Source organism: Saimiri boliviensis, chromosome 1 (assembly GCF_048565385.1).
Source record: "Saimiri boliviensis isolate mSaiBol1 chromosome 1, mSaiBol1.pri, whole genome shotgun sequence".
Taxonomy (NCBI): Eukaryota; Metazoa; Chordata; class Mammalia; order Primates; family Cebidae; genus Saimiri; species Saimiri boliviensis.
The window spans coordinates 197991098-198010191 of record NC_133449.1 but is presented as its reverse complement, the minus strand read 5'-3'; the positions used below and the strand labels follow the sequence as shown (position 1 = coordinate 198010191).

Below are 19094 nucleotides of genomic sequence, written 5' to 3'. Positions count from 1 at the left end.
TGCCTGCCCTGATGCTGACCTCCTCTGGGTGGGGAAGCAGGCTGCTGGGTGCAGGGCACTTGACTCTGGAATGTACTTCCTCATAAAGGTGCCAGGGTCTGTACTTGGCGAACTAAACACAACGGCTTTTTAGCTGTCAGGGCATTTATTACTCCTGATTGAGGGGTGAATAAACATGCTTTTAAAGGTACAGAGAACTGGGATGCAAGGTAAGGAGACTAGTCATCTAGTTTGACTGAATTAATTTAACTTCAGAATTTAAAAAAAAAAAGTCTTCTAAAATAGTCTCATTTAGTATAAATTAATGATACAATCTAACAAAAAGTAATAACCCCCATCACAACTTAAAAAAAATTATATACAAATGTTTGTTGTGGTTTTTTTGGAACACACCACGTTTATTCATTTGGGTATTTTCTGTGACTGCTATTGTACTACAAATGGCAGAGGTGAATAGTTACTTCACTATACCCAATAGTGGAATTGCTAGATCAAATGGTAACGCTACTTTTAGATCTTTAAGGAATCTCCATACTATTTTCCATAGCGGTTGTTCTAGTTTACCTTCCAACCAGCAGTGTAAAAGTGTGCCCTTTTCACCACATCAGAAACCACACGGCCTGCAAAACCTAAAATATTCATTATTATCTGGACCTTTGTGAAAAAAGTTTGCCTAGTCCCACTCCACTAAATAACTCTCTGTGGGGGGGAAGGGGGAGCTGTTTATTCATTTTTATTTCAATAGTTTTAGGGGAACAGGTAGTTTTTGGTTACATGGATAAGTTTAGCTGTGATTTCTGAGATTTTGGTGCACCCATCAACTGAGCAGTGCACACTGTACTCAGTGTATAGTCTTGTATCCCTCACCCCTCTCCTACCCTTCCCCCCAGGTCCCCAAAGTCCATTGTATCATTCTTATGCCTTCATATCCTCACAGCTTAGCTCCCACTTAAAAGTGAGAACATATAATATTTGATTTTCTATTCCTGAGTTACTTCACTTAGAATAATGGTCTCCAACCTGATTTAGGTTGCTGCAAATACCATTATTTTGTTCCTTTTTACAGTGGAGTATTTTCTCTTGTGTACATATTAATATATATACCACATTTTCTTTATCCAGTTGTTGGTTGATGGCATTTAGGCTGGTTCCATATTTTTGCAAATGTGAATTGTGCTTATATCAACATCATGTGCAAGTGTTTTTCTTATATAATGACTTCTTTTCCTCTGGGCAGACACCCAATAGTGGGATTGCTGGATCAAATGGTAGGTCTACTTTTAGTTCTTTAAGGAATCTCCATACTATTTTCCATAGTGGCTGTTCTAGATCACATTCCAACCAGCTGTGTAAAACTCTTCCCTTTTCACCACATCCACACCAACATCTATTAATTTTTTTCACTTTTTAATTATGGCTATTCATGCAGGAGTAAAGTGAAAGCTCACTGCCATTTTTATTTGCATTTCCCTGATAATTAGTGATGTTGGGCATGTTTTCATATGCTTGTTGGCCATTTGTGTATTTTCTTTTGAGAATTGTCTATTCATGTACTTTGCTCACTTTTTGATGGAATTATTCATTTTTTTTCTTGCTGATTTCAGTTCCTCATAGATTCTGGATATTAGTCCTCTGACGGATACATAGTTTGCAAGTATTTTCTCCCTGTTTGTGGGTTGACTATTCTCTCTGATCACTTCCTTTGCTGTGCAGAAGTTTTTTAGTTTAATTAGGTCTTATCTATTTATTTTTGTTTTTATTGCATTTGTTTTTGGGTTCTTACCTATGAACATCTTTGCCAAAGCCAACATCTAGAAGAGTTTTACCAGTGTTATCTTCTAGAATTGTTATGGTTTCAGGTCTCAAAGTTTTTGATCCATCATTAGTTGATTTTTATGTAAGGTAAGAGACGAGGATCCAGTGTCATTCTTCCACATGTGGCGTGGCAGTTACTGCAGCACCACTTGTTGAACAGGGTGTCCTTTCCCCACTTTGTTTTTGTTTTATTGAAGATTAGCTGGCTGTAGTTGGCTTTCTTTCTGGGTTCTCTATTCTGTTCCATTGGTCTACATGCTTATTTTTATGCCAACACCATGCTGCTTAGGTAACTATAGCCTTGTAATATAGTTTGAAATCAGGTAATGTGATGCCTCCAGGTTTGTTCTTTTTGCTTCATCTTGCTTTGGCTATGGGGGCTTTTCTTTGGTTCTACTTGAATTTTAGGATTTTTTTCTAGTTCTGTGAAGAATTATGGTATTTTGATGTGAACTGCACTGAATCTGTAGATTGCTTTTGGCAGTATGGGCATTTCCACAACGTTGATTCTACCTATCCATGAGCATGGGATGTGTCCTCTAAGATTTCTATCAGCAGTGTTTTGTAGTTTTCCTTATAGAGGTCTTTCACCTCCTTGTTTTAAGTATACTCCTAAGTGACTGAGTGAGAGAGAGAGAGAGAGAGAGAGAGAGAGAGAGAGAGAGTGTATTATTATTATTTTGCAGCTGTTGTAAAAGGGGTTGAATTCTTGATTTGATTTTCAGCTTGGCTGATGTTGGTGTATAGCAGGGGTACTGATTTGTGTACACTAATTTTGTATCCTGAAACTTTGCTGAATTTATTTACCAGTTCTAGGAGCTTTATGAATGAGTCTTTAGGGTTTTCTAGGTATACAATCATGTCATCAGCGAACAGTGACAGTCTGTCTTTCTCTCTACCAATCTGGATGACCTTTATTTCTTTTGCTTGTCTGATTGCTCTGGCTAAGACTTCCAGTACCATGTTGAATAGAATTGGTGAAAGTGGGCATCCTTGTTTTGTTCTCAATTACATACAAATGTTAAATTAGAAGTGGCAGTTTATGCTAATGATTCCAAAAACTAGTTCTAAAATTTTATTTTAGAGATAATACCAATATGATCAGTTCATGAAAATTAACAGCTGGCCTTATTAGAGCAAAAGTTATTTAAATCATAACTCCTTTTTGCCAAACACAGTAAAATCTAATAAAATAACCTCCTGTCTTAAACTTTTTTATTTAAAAATTATTAAAATTTAAAAAAAAATCATGAACATTTTAAAATAAAAATTTAAGTAACTGTACTTTGCCAAGGTAACACTTTTGTTTCCCTTTAACCAATACAAAATAATTTCTAAAAAATGAGAGCTATTCTTTTTTTCCTTCTCAGCTACCCTCAAATGAGTCCCAGAAACAGGAAGCTTCTGGGCGAGGGGCTGCTCTGGAGCCCAATGTGTAGGAGAAAGATGGGCAGGGCACGCCTGGCTGTATGGTCTCCCTAAGCAGGCAAGACTCAGGGCCCAGGAGGCTCCCAGCCTCATCCAAAACCCCTTCCATCTTACACACATACTCCAGGACAGCTTCATGAAGAATTGCCTCACTTCATAGGGCCTAGTGGGCTTCAACAAAAAGCATACAAATAGGAAGCACGGCAGTACTGATATAGGTAGGGACCAGAGGACCCTCTTCAAATATTCTGCTTTGAGTTGGAAGCCTGCCAAAACCTCAGGACTTGGAGATGGCTCACAATCGCTTTCCACCAGCCAGGTTCAATTGAGGCTCAAAGCAAAGTACATTTGAATTAGAGGAAGAAGAAAACATAACATTTAAAAAATGAAACAATTAATCCCTGCCCCACAACATCCTTCATATTTGCACAAGAGCAAGTGTAACACAGGATCACTGGACCACCGGCGTTTGCAAAATGGTCCTTCCCCACCCAGGAAAATAACACTGTCAAGGGGAAAGTCACCTTTAGGTCCCTAGAACCCATCACTATTTGTGGAACACAGGCTTGAAAAGTCAGGATAGGCTGGGCACAGTGGCTCACAGCTGTAATCCCAGTACTTTGAGAGGCTGAGGCAGGTGGATTGACTGAGGTTAGGAGTTCGAGACCAGCCTGGGCAATGTAGCAAAACCTTGTCTCCACTAAAAATACAAAAATTAGCCAGATTTGGTGATGTGCAACCTGCAGTCCCAGCTACTGCGGAGGCTGAGGCAAGAGAATCGCCTAAACCTGGGCGGTGGAGGTAGCAGTGAACCAAGATTGTACCAATGCACTCCAGCCTGAGAGGGAGAGTGAGATTCCACCTCAAAAAAGAAAGAAAGAAAAGTCAGGATAAAAGCAAAAAGCAATTCAAAAATCGGAGTGAAAGGTGCTCTCAGCAAAGTCTTAAATTTTAACACACCATTGTTTAATCGTTTTTAGAATAAAAATGATGAATATACATCATTGTTTAAAATATATAAATGGTCATTAATGCTTAAAGATATCACCACAAGAATATTCACTTTAGTGCTATTTGTGGTTTTCAAATTTTGAAACTGCTTAAATATTCAAGAATTAAAAGTTGTTTGCATCAATTAGGTCATATCTCTATGTCTACACAGCAGAAAATCATACAGATATTAAAATGGCACTGTGTAGGAACATTTAAAGACTTAGAACAGATCCATGATGTATTATTAAATAAGAAAAGCAACTTGAAAACCTACAATTCTACCACTTGTGTGGGAAAAATATACAATTGACCAAAAGGCTGTAAAATACAGTGCTACTATAAGGAGAATAGAGTTGAATATGAAAGGTTTTTTTCTATCTTTTTGGGAAAGAAAATTCTACATTTTCTAAATTTTATAAAACAAGTACGTATTTGTATAATAATTAAAGCATAATACATTCTACATTTTAAAAAGATCCACCTGCCAGACACAGTGGCTCACACCTGTAATCCTAACACTTTGGGAGGTCAAAGTGTAAGGATCACTTGAAGCTGGGAGTTTGAAACCAGCCTTAAAACATAGCAAAACCCTACATCCACAAAAAATAAAAGATTAAAAGCCATTAGCCGGGAGTGGTGGCCTGTGCCTGTAATCCCAGCTACACAGAAGGCTGAGGTGGGAGGATTGCTTGAACCATGAGTTCGAAGCTACAGTGAGCTATGGCCACAACATTGCATTTCAGACTGGGTGACAAGGTGAGACCTTGTCTCAAAAAAAGAAAAAACAGAGAGAGATCCACCTGATGCTGGGAGGCTGTCCTTCACAAAGGCTGGGCTGTACATTAGCCACCTGCCCACCTATACCCTCACCCACTACTAGAGTCTGTTTTGATACACTCAACAGGCTGTGCTGTGGGGACCCCTTTCCATATGTTCTACAGCAGAGCAGAGTGGAACTGAGAGGCTGCCCTCAGGTGTGGGCTAGGATGGAAGTGATGGCTCATGCTGCTCTGTGAAAACTATATTTGTCTGGTACTACATAAGCCGAGAAAAAACAAACACCTTCTCCTAATTAATCAGCTTCTGGGATTTAAGCTTCCAAGGAGAGTCAAATCATTTTTTTCTGTGTTAACAGAGGCAGATACTTGCAAACATTTTCATTAGAGCACGCAAGAAGAAGAAAAAAAGCAACTACACAGGTTTATAGAAAGAGCATGTGTAATTCTGCATCTCAAGTAGAAGAAATTGTTGATTTGAGGCAGGAAATGCTTTTGCTATTTTCAGGTGATCTCAGGATAATTTTATGAGGCTTGATGTTTCAGAAATAGCATAGGGTTATGCAAGTTTGCTTATTCATTTTAGCCACACTGCAGTTGATCCAAATGGGATTTATGACTGCTGAAATACAAAATATTAAGATAAAGCATAAGACTAGGCATTAGAGAACTAAGATAATCTGTCCAAAGCCACCTTTAGTATATAATTGTAAGACAGGTCTTCCCCTTTTCTTGCTTGTAGTTCTCAAGAAATAACTGCAGAATGTGCTGGGGATACAGTATCCTGAGATAGGGAGAAACTGCCTAAAACAGCCCGGGCCTTTCTCCTGCTCCCTTTAAGGAAAGTAACATCCTTCATTAAAAGGAAACTGTCCAGGACAGCCTGGGCTTTGTTCCTTTCTCCCCTGAAAGCAGGATGTCCTGCAAAGCTTTAACCTAGTGAGTGTTCCCTGAGGTATTCAATTCAGAGTAGGTCACCTCATTCAGGGTCCCTCCAATGGCGTGGGGAAAGTGAGGCCCCTGCAGTCAAGACTCCATCTACCCCAGGCAGCTTTCTTGAGCCTTGGGGGACGAGCTCACAGTGGACCCTCGGTTTCCTCTGTCCTCTTGCTGCCCATGTGTAAGTAATACATAAGCTTCATATAACTTGTTGCATATGAGCGTGTTCTCTCTCACTGGACTCAGACAAGTCAGTAACCAATGCCCAGTAAACCTACTCCACAGCCATTTTAGCCAAACTGCCTTTTAGTCTTAGTTTCCTCATTAGCTGAAAGGAGGTAACAATAATACTGATGTGGCAAGGTAATCTCATGCAAATTTCAGTCATGTTTTCTTCTTTTCAACGTAGAACCACCAGAAAGAATGTTATTTCCTCCCAGCCAACAAGATGGGGGGCGGCGGAGGGGCGGGGCATGGAACTACAGTCAGACTTAATTTGACTTCAGAAGCAGTAAGTCAGGTGACATTCTCACACACAGGAATGGCAGAAGAAACTCCCAAACGTTTCTTCACAGGCCTGACACAAGGATTAAATGAAATGACAGACATCATAATGCTATGTCAATTTTCACAAATGTTCAGATGTTAATGTTGGTACTAAAAATTTCATTTACTTCCTATAATATGCCAGACCCAATAGACCTGGGCTCCTGTCCTGGCCACACCTCTGAATAAGTGCTAGAACCATATGCTCCTCATCTGTAAAATACTCTTTCCCTTGCCCCACCTCATGGAGTGAAGCTCGAACAACATAGTATCTGTGAAAGGACATTGGAGAGTGTTAGACAAGGGTGATCTATAAGCAAGCCACAAACTAACGTCAGCAATATTACTTCACAGTAAAATTCTGTGAGCAATGAACACTGAACATGAATTAAAGCTGACTGACTGGGTGGTTTTATTAAAGAAACAGTGTCTTTATTTTTAAAAATACGAATAACCCAAATGTCCATCAACAGTAGAATGAATAAAATGTCAAACACTAGAATACTTACAGCAAGAAAAAAAAAAAAAACATGCTTTAGTACACACTGTATATAATGTTGGCAAGAAGAATCAAGACATAAAAGAACACATACTATGATCCATTTATACAATGTTAAAAACAGGCAAAATAAACTAATTTTTTCAGGAAACACTGACAAATTATAACGAAAAGGAATGAAATTATTGCAAAGTCAAACAGAAGTTTCCTCTAACTGAGGGGAGGAGACAGTGAGAATGCTAATCAGAGAAATGCCCATGTTGCACTTTGGGGATGCTGGCTAGATTAACTCTGCATGTGTATATACACATATGTATACATATATGTAGATCCATAAGTATATTTTACTTATACACTTTCTATATGTATATTGTTACATGATAAAAGACTAATAATAACAAAAAACCAACTGGATTCTGTACAAATGAAGCTGAAATTAAGCCACCTCAATAGCGCTCCTAATTTCTACTTGTATTTTTACAGATGGGGACTCACTTTGTTGCTCAGGGTATACTCAAACTCCCAGGCTCAAGCAATCCTCCTGCCTTAGCCTCTTGAATAGCTAGGACTGCAGCCTCACCAGTGGTAATTTTTTTAAAGACTCTTGCTAAGAGTCTTTTCAATTTCAACTCAAATACATCAAACTAAGAAATTACTCAGTTTAGCATTTTGTCTTGTGGGTTTTTGTTTGTTTAAGAGATAAGGTCTCAGTCTATCACCCAGATTGGAGTGCAGCTACATGATAGCTCACTGCAACCTTAAATGCCTGGGTTCCAACCATCCTCCTGCTTCAGCCTCCCAAAGCACTGGCATTACAGGTATGAGTCATTGTGCCCAGCAAAGATTTTATTTAAAATAAAAACGCTTCAAAAAGAAAGTATGGGGCCAGGCATAGTGGCTCATGCCTGTAATACTAGCATTCTGGGAGGCTAAAGAGGGATGATCACTTGAGCCCAAGAGTTTGAGACCAACCTGGGCAACATACTGAGACCATATCTCCACTATAAAAAAGTAAAATAACTGGGTATGGTTGTGTGTGCCTACAGTCCCAGCTACTTGGGAGGCTGAGGTTGGAAGATCACTTGGGCCCAGGACGTCGAGGATGCAGTGAGCAATAATCATGCCACTACACTCCAGCCTAGTGACAAAGCAAGATTCTATCTCAAAAAATAAAAAGAAAGTATAGTCACTAAGCAGGTCATGGTGATTCAAGATGACTATTTGTCTTCTTAATAATTACTGACTGCTTGAATATTTCTAAGATCAAATTAAAAGTTCCAATATTAGAAAGTTTTAATATTAAAAATTTCAATAAAAAGACTATACAGTTATAGACATCACCTGAGTATATCTCATACACCAGCCTAAAGGGAAACACAAGGTTATACAGGTAACTCAGGGGCACCATGACTTACCAGCTGGCTGTGTTTGTGCTATTCGCTTAGGGTAAGTCTTGCTTCGAGTTCTTGTCACATTCTGATCAGGCCGGGGAAGCTGAATAGAAAGATCTCGACTCATTTGCAAAGCTGTCCTGCCACTTGAAAGTGCAACATTTTGATTAGCAAAGGTAAAACCATGCATCCACAAAATTAAACAACAGGTCATTCAGAAAATCTGCAAAGTATGGAGAGAAGATAAAACACACAGACTCAACTGGTCATAACTATTCATGGGGTTTTAATTGATTCTTATTGCAATATTGACCAAAGGAGTAGTTATTAAATTCTAGGAGGAGATTTACATTAGACAGAAGGAAAATCTTTCAGAGAAGGAAACAGGAAGAAAGGATTTATTAAAGGACGAGTTAGATTTAAGTAGAATGATGGGCTGGAAATAAAGGTTGCTGAGTCTTTTGGGTCACTTAATAATAATGAAATTAATTGAGCTAAACTATGGGAGGGCAATGATTCCACATGAGCTCCATATTGTACTCACAGGGCAGGTTGTAAAGCATCCCCCACAGGGCCACTCACTATGGTTTTATTCTGGACTCTGCCATGGCACAATTAGCCATTTACTGTACCCACCTCACCTGTGCCAGATCAAGTGTCTGGAAGACTGAAGTCAGGCCTAGAACCCCATGCAAAGCACTGCTGCTCTACAGATACCACGCAGGTTCCAGGGCAGCTTTCCCTAGGGATGGCCCAAACTTCTCAAGTCATTTTCCCAAGGAATCATGTGCTTCAGTTTGCTGGATCTCAGTGAACATGTGTCTTACTAACAATTTATTCCACAATTGCTGAATTTGAGCTACTGAATGATCCTGGCTTTCACACAGGAAGACATCATTTCGGGCACAGGAAAAATGCATTTCTACAAGGTTAGTTTGATTCACCCCCAAGTAGAGCCATCTATGGGGGGAAAAAGTCTTTTAATGGCCTTAAATCCTATTCAGCTTACATTTACAGGTTAAGTATGGGTGAATGTTTCCCCAAAACAGATTAAACAGACTTAAAACTTATCTTTCACATGCTTCACATGAGGAAAATTTCTCCTCCTCACTACACCATCCACCTTTATTAAGAATGAATATGCCTACAACCCTCATAAAAATGACTGCATCAGGCTAAGTTGGGATGTGTGGTATGAGCTACCAGGGAAATAAAGATGCCAGGGCCCATCTATAATGGTAATTCCTGTTCGGTAACAGTTCATGGAAATTCAGGAAGGGACAGAAGCAAACCTCTCCCAATATTCACCAAGAGAGTTGTTACTAAATTCTAGGAGGACATTTTCTTTTGCTTGAAATGTAACTTCTTTTAAAAAAAAAAAAAAAGTACATGGGGTAACACAAATTTTCCAAAAAGCAAGAAATCCATATAAAGTAAAAATTTTCATTATTATAAATGGTCTGGAGCATGATGATAAGGCCTACTTTCTACAGACTCACTGTTACCAGAAAGACCTGGGCATTGTACACTTCATCTCACAGAGGAAAAAAGATTCCCCCTAAAAACAGAACCCAATATATGATCTACTAAGGCAGGGGTCCCCAAACTTTTTACACAGGGGGCCAGTTCACTGTCCCTCAGACCATTGGAGGGCCGGACTATGCAAGGTGTGGCACCCTTCACAGCCAGCACTGCTGCCTCCACTATCCCAGACAGCGGTATACAGTGTCACAGGCCCAGCACCACCTCCAGTGCTGTATACAGGGATGGCAGTGATCAGCCTGTGACATTGTGTATACAGCGTCCTGGACATCTGCAGCAGCGGTGGGCCTCTTCTGTGGGAAGCCCACTGCTGCATGTTTCCCCTATTATAAGACACCTCCTAAAAATAAGACAGCCCCCGTCTTTTGGGGGTACAATTAATATAAGACAGGGTCTTATAATAGGGGAAACGGTGTGTAGTAATGTGGGGGGAGACTTTTGGGCAAAGGGAGGTTATGGGGCCATTATGTTGTTGTACATTTGGGGGAGTATGGAGGCCATTGTACTGTGTAGTAACGGTTATAGTGCTTTGCCTTTCTTCCTACTTCTGCTGTAATTTCACACTGCTTCGGTGATGTGGGGCGCTGCAGCCGCAGACCAAATGTGCGTCATAAGACGCGCTTCTGGAGCCATGACCCATGCGTCCCGCATCACCAGAAGTAGTACTGTATGTGAGCAGTGCCGTGCTTTGCAGCGCCACCACATACAGTACTCCAGGAGCACAGGATGCTGACCACCAATGAAAGAGGTGCCCCTTCCTGAAGTGCGGCGGGGGCCAGATAAATGGCCTCAGGGGGCCCCATGCTGCCCGTGAGCCATAGTTTGGGGACGCCTGCACTAAGGCATGTTATAATGAGATTTTTTTTTTAATTATTCAAATTTTCCTCATGGTTTTTCTCTCTCAGGAACAAAGGAGAAATGAGAAAATCATATCGTAAGATTAGTAAGACTAAGGACCAGAAGGGTAAACTGATCTGCCACCAGCTGTATAGGACCCAGCACTAGAACAAGTCTTTGGACCTTCAGCTGGTCAATATGGCACAGCCTGATGGCATGGGAGAAGGAACCACGTAGCTGTTGGGTCTGAAGTTGCAAGCCCTGTTTAAAGCATAGTTCTGCCTTTCCCTAGCTGTGTGGTCTTCAGCAGGTTATTTGTAAAAATCCTTGCAGCCTCATTTTCCTCATGTATATTTCCACTTTTTCTTACAATTTCCTGGCAGAAGTATTCTTGTATAGCATCCTATTTCTTTGTAGCAGAAAGTAATTGACAAGTATAGCGATTTACAGTGTAGGTGATGAAAGTCCCTATGCATGTTTGGTGGCTCTCTGTTACGACAGGACAGAGCTTTATTTCTGTGATCATCCCTCCTTCCCTGCTGCCTCTGGCATACACACACCCCTCTGAATGCTGAATGGCACTGCCAGCAGCCCCTTCAGAAGGGAAGGAAAACAGAAGGAAAAGAACAAGAGTGGAAACACTCAGGTTCAAATCCCAGCTTTGCCACTTACCGATTAGGGACTGTTACTTTAATTACTTTATTTTGGGGGGGCTCCAATTTCTCATCTATATAAAGTGGGGATATGAAACCTATCTCTTTGGCAGGTCATTGTGTGGATTAAATAAAGCAGCACATGTGAAAGCAACTGACACAAAGGAGGTTCTCATGAGAACCTGATCTCTCTTCCATGCTTCATAGAATGGAAATCTCATGACAGCTCCTGTGAGTTAAGTCCTACAAGGGAGGATCTGGGTCCCAGGGTGGTTTCGAAGGCCTCCTTCTCAATTCTGGAGTATAAATTCTATACAACTCATTAATTCATCAAAACCAGGAGCACCCCACAAACTTAACGACAGGTAAAAACAAGGTTTCTTTGTAAGGGGCTCAGAGAAGATAGCAATGTCTAACAAAATGTTTAATCAAAGAATTTCTATTTCAGATTATTGGTCTCTGGTAATAAAACAGGAACAACAACAACAAAAGAATTGGCACATCAGATTTCAGCTCAGCCTTTCCTCACAAACTTAATTTTTAATCTTAATTGTCCCATATTATTAAAAAACGTCTACTTTTTCCTTCTTAAGTAACCACTAGTTTTCCCAAAAAACGCCAATTCTCCCTGGCATTTTGCAAGCCCTAAAATGCAAGACAAACTAAAGACTAGAACTCTCTCTTTCTCCATCACATATAGGGATATGTGCACAACCACAAAACACTAACACACCACTATAAACACATACACAATTACACACACAAACACACCCTGACACCTGCATTCATATACTGTAGCCACTTGTTAGGCTGTTCTTCATACCCCATTCTTTAAAAGCCTGCAGGGTGAAAGGAGGAGAATGTGTGTCCAGAGCTCTGCTTTCATTACAGGATATCTCTGGAATGTCTCAAGGAAGGGGCAGGCATATCCTGCTGGTTAAAGTCTGGTTGCTTGCCCTCTTTTAACAATAAACAGTTTGTGTGCTAATGACCCCCCAGCAATCAGAGACCCAACCCTGCCTAAGCTCTGGGCATCATCTTTCTTCTAAGGATGGGCAATGTTAGTGTTTCCTACATAAGGACATATAGATTTAAGATTCATTAAGACTTACCAGGCAGTTAACATCTAACAGCCACAAAATTAGAACAGATTTAGCATAGTCTCCTATTTTGCAAAGGTTACTTTTAATTACTTCCTTGGAAGAAATGGTATTTAATATGCAAAATCCAGTAACTTCCTAATAATAATTCCCAGTAGCCACAACATTTGCATTTCAATAAATTTGAGAAATCAGGTATGGCCACATTTGTGGAAGCCAACCACAGTGTACGTAAAACAGGATAATTACAACTTTAATAGTAGGAACATTAAGACACATGTCTTTTCACCAGCTCCGTTTCAGCCACAAGGAGACATTCTTTTATAGCCCTGGTGATGTTTTATGCCACAACTCAAAGAACAGTGCAAATACTATTACCTGCTCTTCTCAACATAAACGTAAATAATACTTCCTTAAATTCTTCATAATTGTATCACTGTCTACAGAAGAACAGTGAATACCTAAATGTCAAATATTTACATATCAAGGAATACCTTCATGTAAATTCCAATAATATGCATAATACAATGACACTGAAGCATTTTTTAGCCATTAAATGAACAAATATTCAACTAAATAACATATAAAGATGAATGTAACAAACATTTAATATTCATTACTGTTTTATTATCTTTAGTCTCAAATTCAAGACCCAAACAGTGCATTATAAAAGAGAAGAATTAAAATCTAGCACAGACAACCTGAAAATGCTTGCCTTGGCTTTTTTTGTACCTCCTAATGAAGCATTTCATTCAGTGATATCTCCAATGGAACTGACAAAAGTGTCCCATCTCTGTGACATGAGGTGGCATTTCCATGCCCTGCTTGGGTTTTACAAGGCCTGGGATCTCTTTCACTGTTTGAATAATACTTGAGCTCTTGGTAAACCCGATTCTTTTTATCTCTGGGTACCTAACACCATGCCTTGTACATCACAGGCTCTTTCCAATGAACAGAACGAATTGAAGCAAAACAAATTCTTTTTCAAAATATAGAATCCACTCTCAGTTTTAATGCTGGTATTAGAAAAAGACATAAGCACTTGCGTAGCTGCATGACAATCAGGCTTTTTCCGCAAAAGGCTAACAGTCTGCCTAACGGTCATAAGCAGGAGCTCTGCAGTTAGAGAGCCAGGGAATGGATCCTACTTCCCTGCTTCCTAGTTGGATTACCTAAAGAAGGAACTTGGTCTCTTTGAACTTTAGTGTCCTCATACATTAATGGGGCTAATAATGCAGAAGACTGATAAATAAATGAAGCAATGAATGGAAAATACGTAGCACAGCACATACCACTTAGTAACTGCTCAATAATGTTGAGATACAATTGCTAGCATTACTACATGCAAGCTTTATGTTGCAGAAAAAAACATGGCTTGATGCACAATATAAAAAGTATAGATTGTGTTAAAATAGGGGATCAACAGAACATCTTAAAAACACAGTTACTATTCAGAACATCTACACTGTTTCATAATCACAAAACATGCATAATTAAAAATAAGTGAAAATTGTATTAAAATGAATTTCTGAAGATAATCAACTTTACTATGATCGAAAAGCCTACAACACAGATAATGCAGACATTAAATATAAATAAATCTGGAAAATCATGTGTATTGAGAAAGTTTTAATCAACTGTTATGCTTAAAAAACACATTGGCATTGTAGGAAAAAAGAAAAAAGAATCAAAAACTTCATTGAGCATGTATGACAGCTGAATTAAGTATTTATTTACAAACACATCCCCCCAAGGAAAAAAAAATGTCATTCACCTGTACCGGTGCTTACAACGTACGGATCCAAACTTGCTGAGTTTTCTTGACAGTGAATTAGAGTCATTTTCTGGCATTCTAATCGGTTTTTAAAAGAAAATGGGACAAAGACTCAATGTCACAGGCATTCTCGGCCACCTCTCTCTCCTAATACAAACTTTATAAAGGACCCCAGCCATTTTGTAAGAATACCTCTCCAACACCATGCTATTCATACTCCATGAGGATGAAACAAGGAATAACTCAATTTTGTTTCCATTTAAAAAACAACAAAAAATAAAGCTTAACGTATTAACCAGCTAAATTTTTATCTTTACAGTATAAAAGTGTGAAACAAAGAAAAAAGTATCCCTACAATCAGTTCTCTAGTTTCATCTGACCTGACCTCCCAGGAGTCCTGCATGCAGTTGCCAGCACCTTATTCATCAAGACATTCTCATTCTCTTTCCTTGTTTCCCAGGATACGACACACTCTTCTGACTGCTCTTCTCATACTCTACACTGGCTCATTCTGCCCTCTAATGTCAGGAGGGCCACCAAGCTCAATCCTTGGAGTTCTGCTTCTCTCGCCACTGTTTCCATTGGTGACTTTGTCCAACCACTTCTGTAAATACCTACTTAAGTGACATCATCAATTCTGGTCTTTCTAGTGAGCCTTGTATACCTAACTGCCTTATCACATCTCTACCTAGATGGCTGATAGGCTTTTCAAATTAATTATGCACAGAATACTCCATTCCACCAATACTACATAGGTGCTAGCAACAGCTGCATGTTTTCCATAAACCTAAAAAATATTACCTTCATCCTTTCTTGTAGTATCAAAGATATATCTCTATCTATGTGTTTAAGTGCCTATGTGCATATATACATATATGTACACATACATGAATATATGTGTGCATATATGCATGTATTAATATAATCCAGAGAATTAGGAATTGAGAAAATAAAAGGGAAACAATTCCAAATTTCTGTTTGAACATAGAAATCTTTTTATAAAAATAAATGCCATTTTCATTTATTAAGACAGCAAAATTTTTTATCAATTTACCTAAAAAATGTATGATGTTCTACACTGCACTTCCAGAGATGCTTGCAGGCAGTTTTACTTCGAGCTTCAAAAAAGAATGAGGTTTCATTACACTAAGAGACAAAGAAAGAGAGATAATATGAATAATGACCATAGAATTTTTCAAATAACAGCCCCCTTGAGGTAACAAAAATTCAAGCGAGAGATTATTAACACATCAAGAATAATTATTTTTGGAGAGGTGCATTAATTAACATTTGATATCTAACATATCTTCCATTAATTAATATTTGATAAATTTCATTTAAATCTTAAAGCACCTTTATTACCTACTTTTACTTCGCCCCATGACTATAGGCAGTCTGGATGATGGCAGTGAAATACTACAACATCTCCCTCATAAATGGCCACTAATACAGGAGAAGCACAGATCAGGTGAAAATCAACTTCCAACAAAAAGAAGATGCCCATAAATTCAGTCCTTAAGTGTATTAGTTCCAGGGATGAACAAGTCACACATAAAACAATGATAAGAATCTCAGGAAGAGCCACTAGGAGGAGGGACCACCCCAGCAGCATAATCTGGGAAAATTAAATAATACCTCTGATGCCAAGTTTCTCCATTCTGCATCAAGTTACCGAGTAAATCAAATTAAACAACATGACATATGTTATGTTTCATATAATAGGTGTATAATACATGTTAATTATTATTTTAATCCAGTAGTTACTTGATTCTCTATATTTAATATGTAAGAAATAAAGCAACAATGAAGGTACAAATCAGCCCTCTATAAGTTCAACATACGCAAATTTAACCAAACTTGAATCAAAAATATTAAGGAAAAAAAGAATACAAATTTAAAAAGCAATGAAGCATAATATCTATTTACATAGCATTTATATTATGTTAGATATCAAAAGTAATCTAGAGATGACTTAAAATTATATGGGTGGATGCATGTAGGTTATATGCAAATACCATGCCATATTTATGAAGAACTTGGACATCCTCGAATTTGGGAGGAAGGTTTCCAAAACCAATACCCTGTGGATGCTGAGGAACAACTATACAAGCATACCTTGGAGATACTGTGTGTGTAGTTCCAGACTACTGCAATAAAGTGAATATTGAAGTCAAGTGGTTGCATATATTTTTTTTGTTTCCTAGTGCATGTAAAAGTGATTTACACTATACTGTAGCTTATTAAGTATATAACAGCATTATGTCTTAAAAAACAACATATATACTGTAATTTAAAAATACTTTACTGTTGAAAAATGGTAAAAATCATCTGAGCCTTCAGGAAGTCACAATCTTTTTGCTGGTGGAAGGTATTGCCTTAATGTTGATGGCTACTGACTGACCAGGATGGTAGTTGCTAAAGGTTAGAGTGGCTATATCAATTTCTTAAAATGAGAAAACAATGAAGTGTTCTGTGTTAATGTTCTCTTCCATTCAAGAAAGATTTCTCTGTAGCACATGATACTACTTGATAGCATTTGACCCAGAGTAGGCCTTCTTTCAAACTTGGAGTTAATCTTCTCAAACCCTGCCACTGCTTTATCAATTAAGTTTGTGTAGCATTTTAAATTCTTTGTTGTCATTTTAACAATGTTCACAGCATCTTCACCAAGAGTAGATTCCATCTCAAGAAACCATTTTTGTTTATTCATAAGAAGGAAATCTTTATTCCTTCAAGTTTTATCATGAGATTGTAGCAATTAAGTTATACCTTCAAGCTTCACTTCTAATTCTACTTTTCTTGCTATTTCTACCGCATCTGCAGTTAATTCCTTCACTGAAGTCGTGGACCCCTCAAAGTCACCATGAGGGTAGAAATCAACTTCTTTCAAACTCCTGCTAATCAGAATAATCTGACCTCCTGCCATAAATCATGCATTGTCTTAAGGGCATCCAGAATGGTGAATATTTTCCAGAAGTTTTTCAATTTGCTTTGTCCAGATCCATTAAATAAATCATTATCTATTGCATCCATAGCTTACAAAATATACTTCTTAATAACATTTGAAAGCCAAAGTTACCTCTTGATCCATGGAGTGCAGAATAGATACTGCAATAGCAGGCATGAAAACATTAATCTCCTTGTACATCTCCATGAGAGCTCTAGAGTGACTAGGTGCATTGTTGATGAACAGTAATATTTTGAAAGGAATCTTTTTCTCTGAGCAGTAGATATCAGCACTGGGCTTAATATATTCACTAAGCCGGCCAGGCGCTGCGGCTCACGCCCGTAATCCCAGCACTTCAGGAGGCTGAGGTGGGCAGATTACCTGAGGTCAGGAGTTCGAGGCCAGTCTGGCCAATACGGAGAAACCTCGTCTCTACTAAAAATGCAAAAATTAGCTGGGTATGGTGGCGCACGCCTATAATCTCAGCTACTCAGGAGGTTCAGACAGGAGAATGGTTGAACCCAGGAGGCAAAGGTTGCAGTGAGCTGAGATTGCGCCACTGCACTCCAGCTCAGGTGACAAGAGTGAGACTGTCTTAAAATATATAAACATATAAAATACATTTATTATATATATATATACATATATATATTCACTAAACCATGCTGTAAACATATATGCTATCATCCAGGCTTTGTTGTTCTATTTGTAGAGTACAGAGTACAGTTAGCATCATTTGTATGGACCCCAGAATTTTCTGAATGGTAAATAAATATTGGCTGCAATTTAAAGTCACCCACAGCAGTAGCACCCAACAAGACAGTCAACCTGTCCTTGGAAGCTTTAATGCAGGCATTGACTTCTCTTTATAGCTATGAAAGTCCTAGATAAGAACTCCTTCCAATGGAAGAAGGCTGTTTTGTCTCCACTGAAAATCTGTTGTTTTGTGTAGTCACTTTCATCAACAATCTTAGCTGGATCTTCTGGATTACTTGCTGCAGCTTCTAAATCAGCACTTGCTGCTTCACCTCATACTTCTTATGTTATGGAGATGACTACTGTCCTTTAACCTCATGAACCAACCTCTGCTAGCTTCCTACTTTTATTCTGCTGTTTCCCTGTCTTGCTCAGACTTCACAGAATTGAAGACAGTTGGAGACTTGCTCTGGATTAGAGGCTTTGGTTTAAAGAAATGCTGCAGCTTGTTGGATCTTCTATCCAGACCACTCAAACTTTCTCCTTATCAGCAATAAGACCGTTTTGTTTATTATTTTTGTGTTCACTGGAGTAGCTCTCCGAATTTCCTGCAAGAATTTTTTTTTGCATTTTTAACTTGGCTAACTGGCCCAAGAGGCCTAGCTTTTAGCCTCAGCCTTCAAGATGACTTCCTCACTAAGCTTAATCATTTCAAGCATTTGATTTCAAATCCCAGATGCACAACTATTCCTTTCAGTTGAACACTTAGAGGTTACTGTAGGGTTATTAACTAACCTAATTTGAATATTGCTGTGTCTTGTAAAACAGGAAAGCCTAAGGAGAAGGAGAGAGACATGGAATGGCTAGTCTGCAGAGCAGTCAGAACACACGTATCATTTATCAGTAAGTTCAGTATCTTACACAGATACAGTTTGTGGCACCCCAAATCAATTACAATAGTAACATCAAAGATCAATGAAAAGCAGCCCCAAATCATTTTCTCACAAAGAGCAGCCTGCAAGCTAGGAGCTTGCATGGGTAAGTGTTGGCAGGAACGAAGGACTAGACATTTTCAAAATGGCGGCTCCATCTTTCCTTCTCTGCCAGTCACGTGTACTACAAAGAAGCAGACAAGATGGCACAGATCAACTGCAAAGC

General features: G+C 38.8%; 1 protein-coding gene across 3 annotated transcripts in view; it reads right to left on the bottom strand.

Annotated features, from left to right (window-relative positions):
* The window catches only part of EPB41L4A (erythrocyte membrane protein band 4.1 like 4A), a 261977-nt gene that overhangs the window by 65926 nt on the left and 176957 nt on the right, over window positions 1-19094 (bottom strand). For 2 of the 3 annotated variants that reach the window (XM_010339877.3, XM_039467417.2), the window contains 3 exons: window positions 15348-15439; window positions 14294-14371; window positions 8412-8533 (listed from right to left, as the gene is read on the bottom strand). In XM_010339877.3, coding sequence (XP_010338179.1) covers window positions 8412-8533; window positions 14294-14371; window positions 15348-15439 — 292 coding nt within the window. The remainder of the gene's footprint in view (window positions 1-8411; window positions 8534-14293; window positions 14372-15347; window positions 15440-19094) is intronic. The other variant, XM_074382709.1, reaches the window with a different exon arrangement.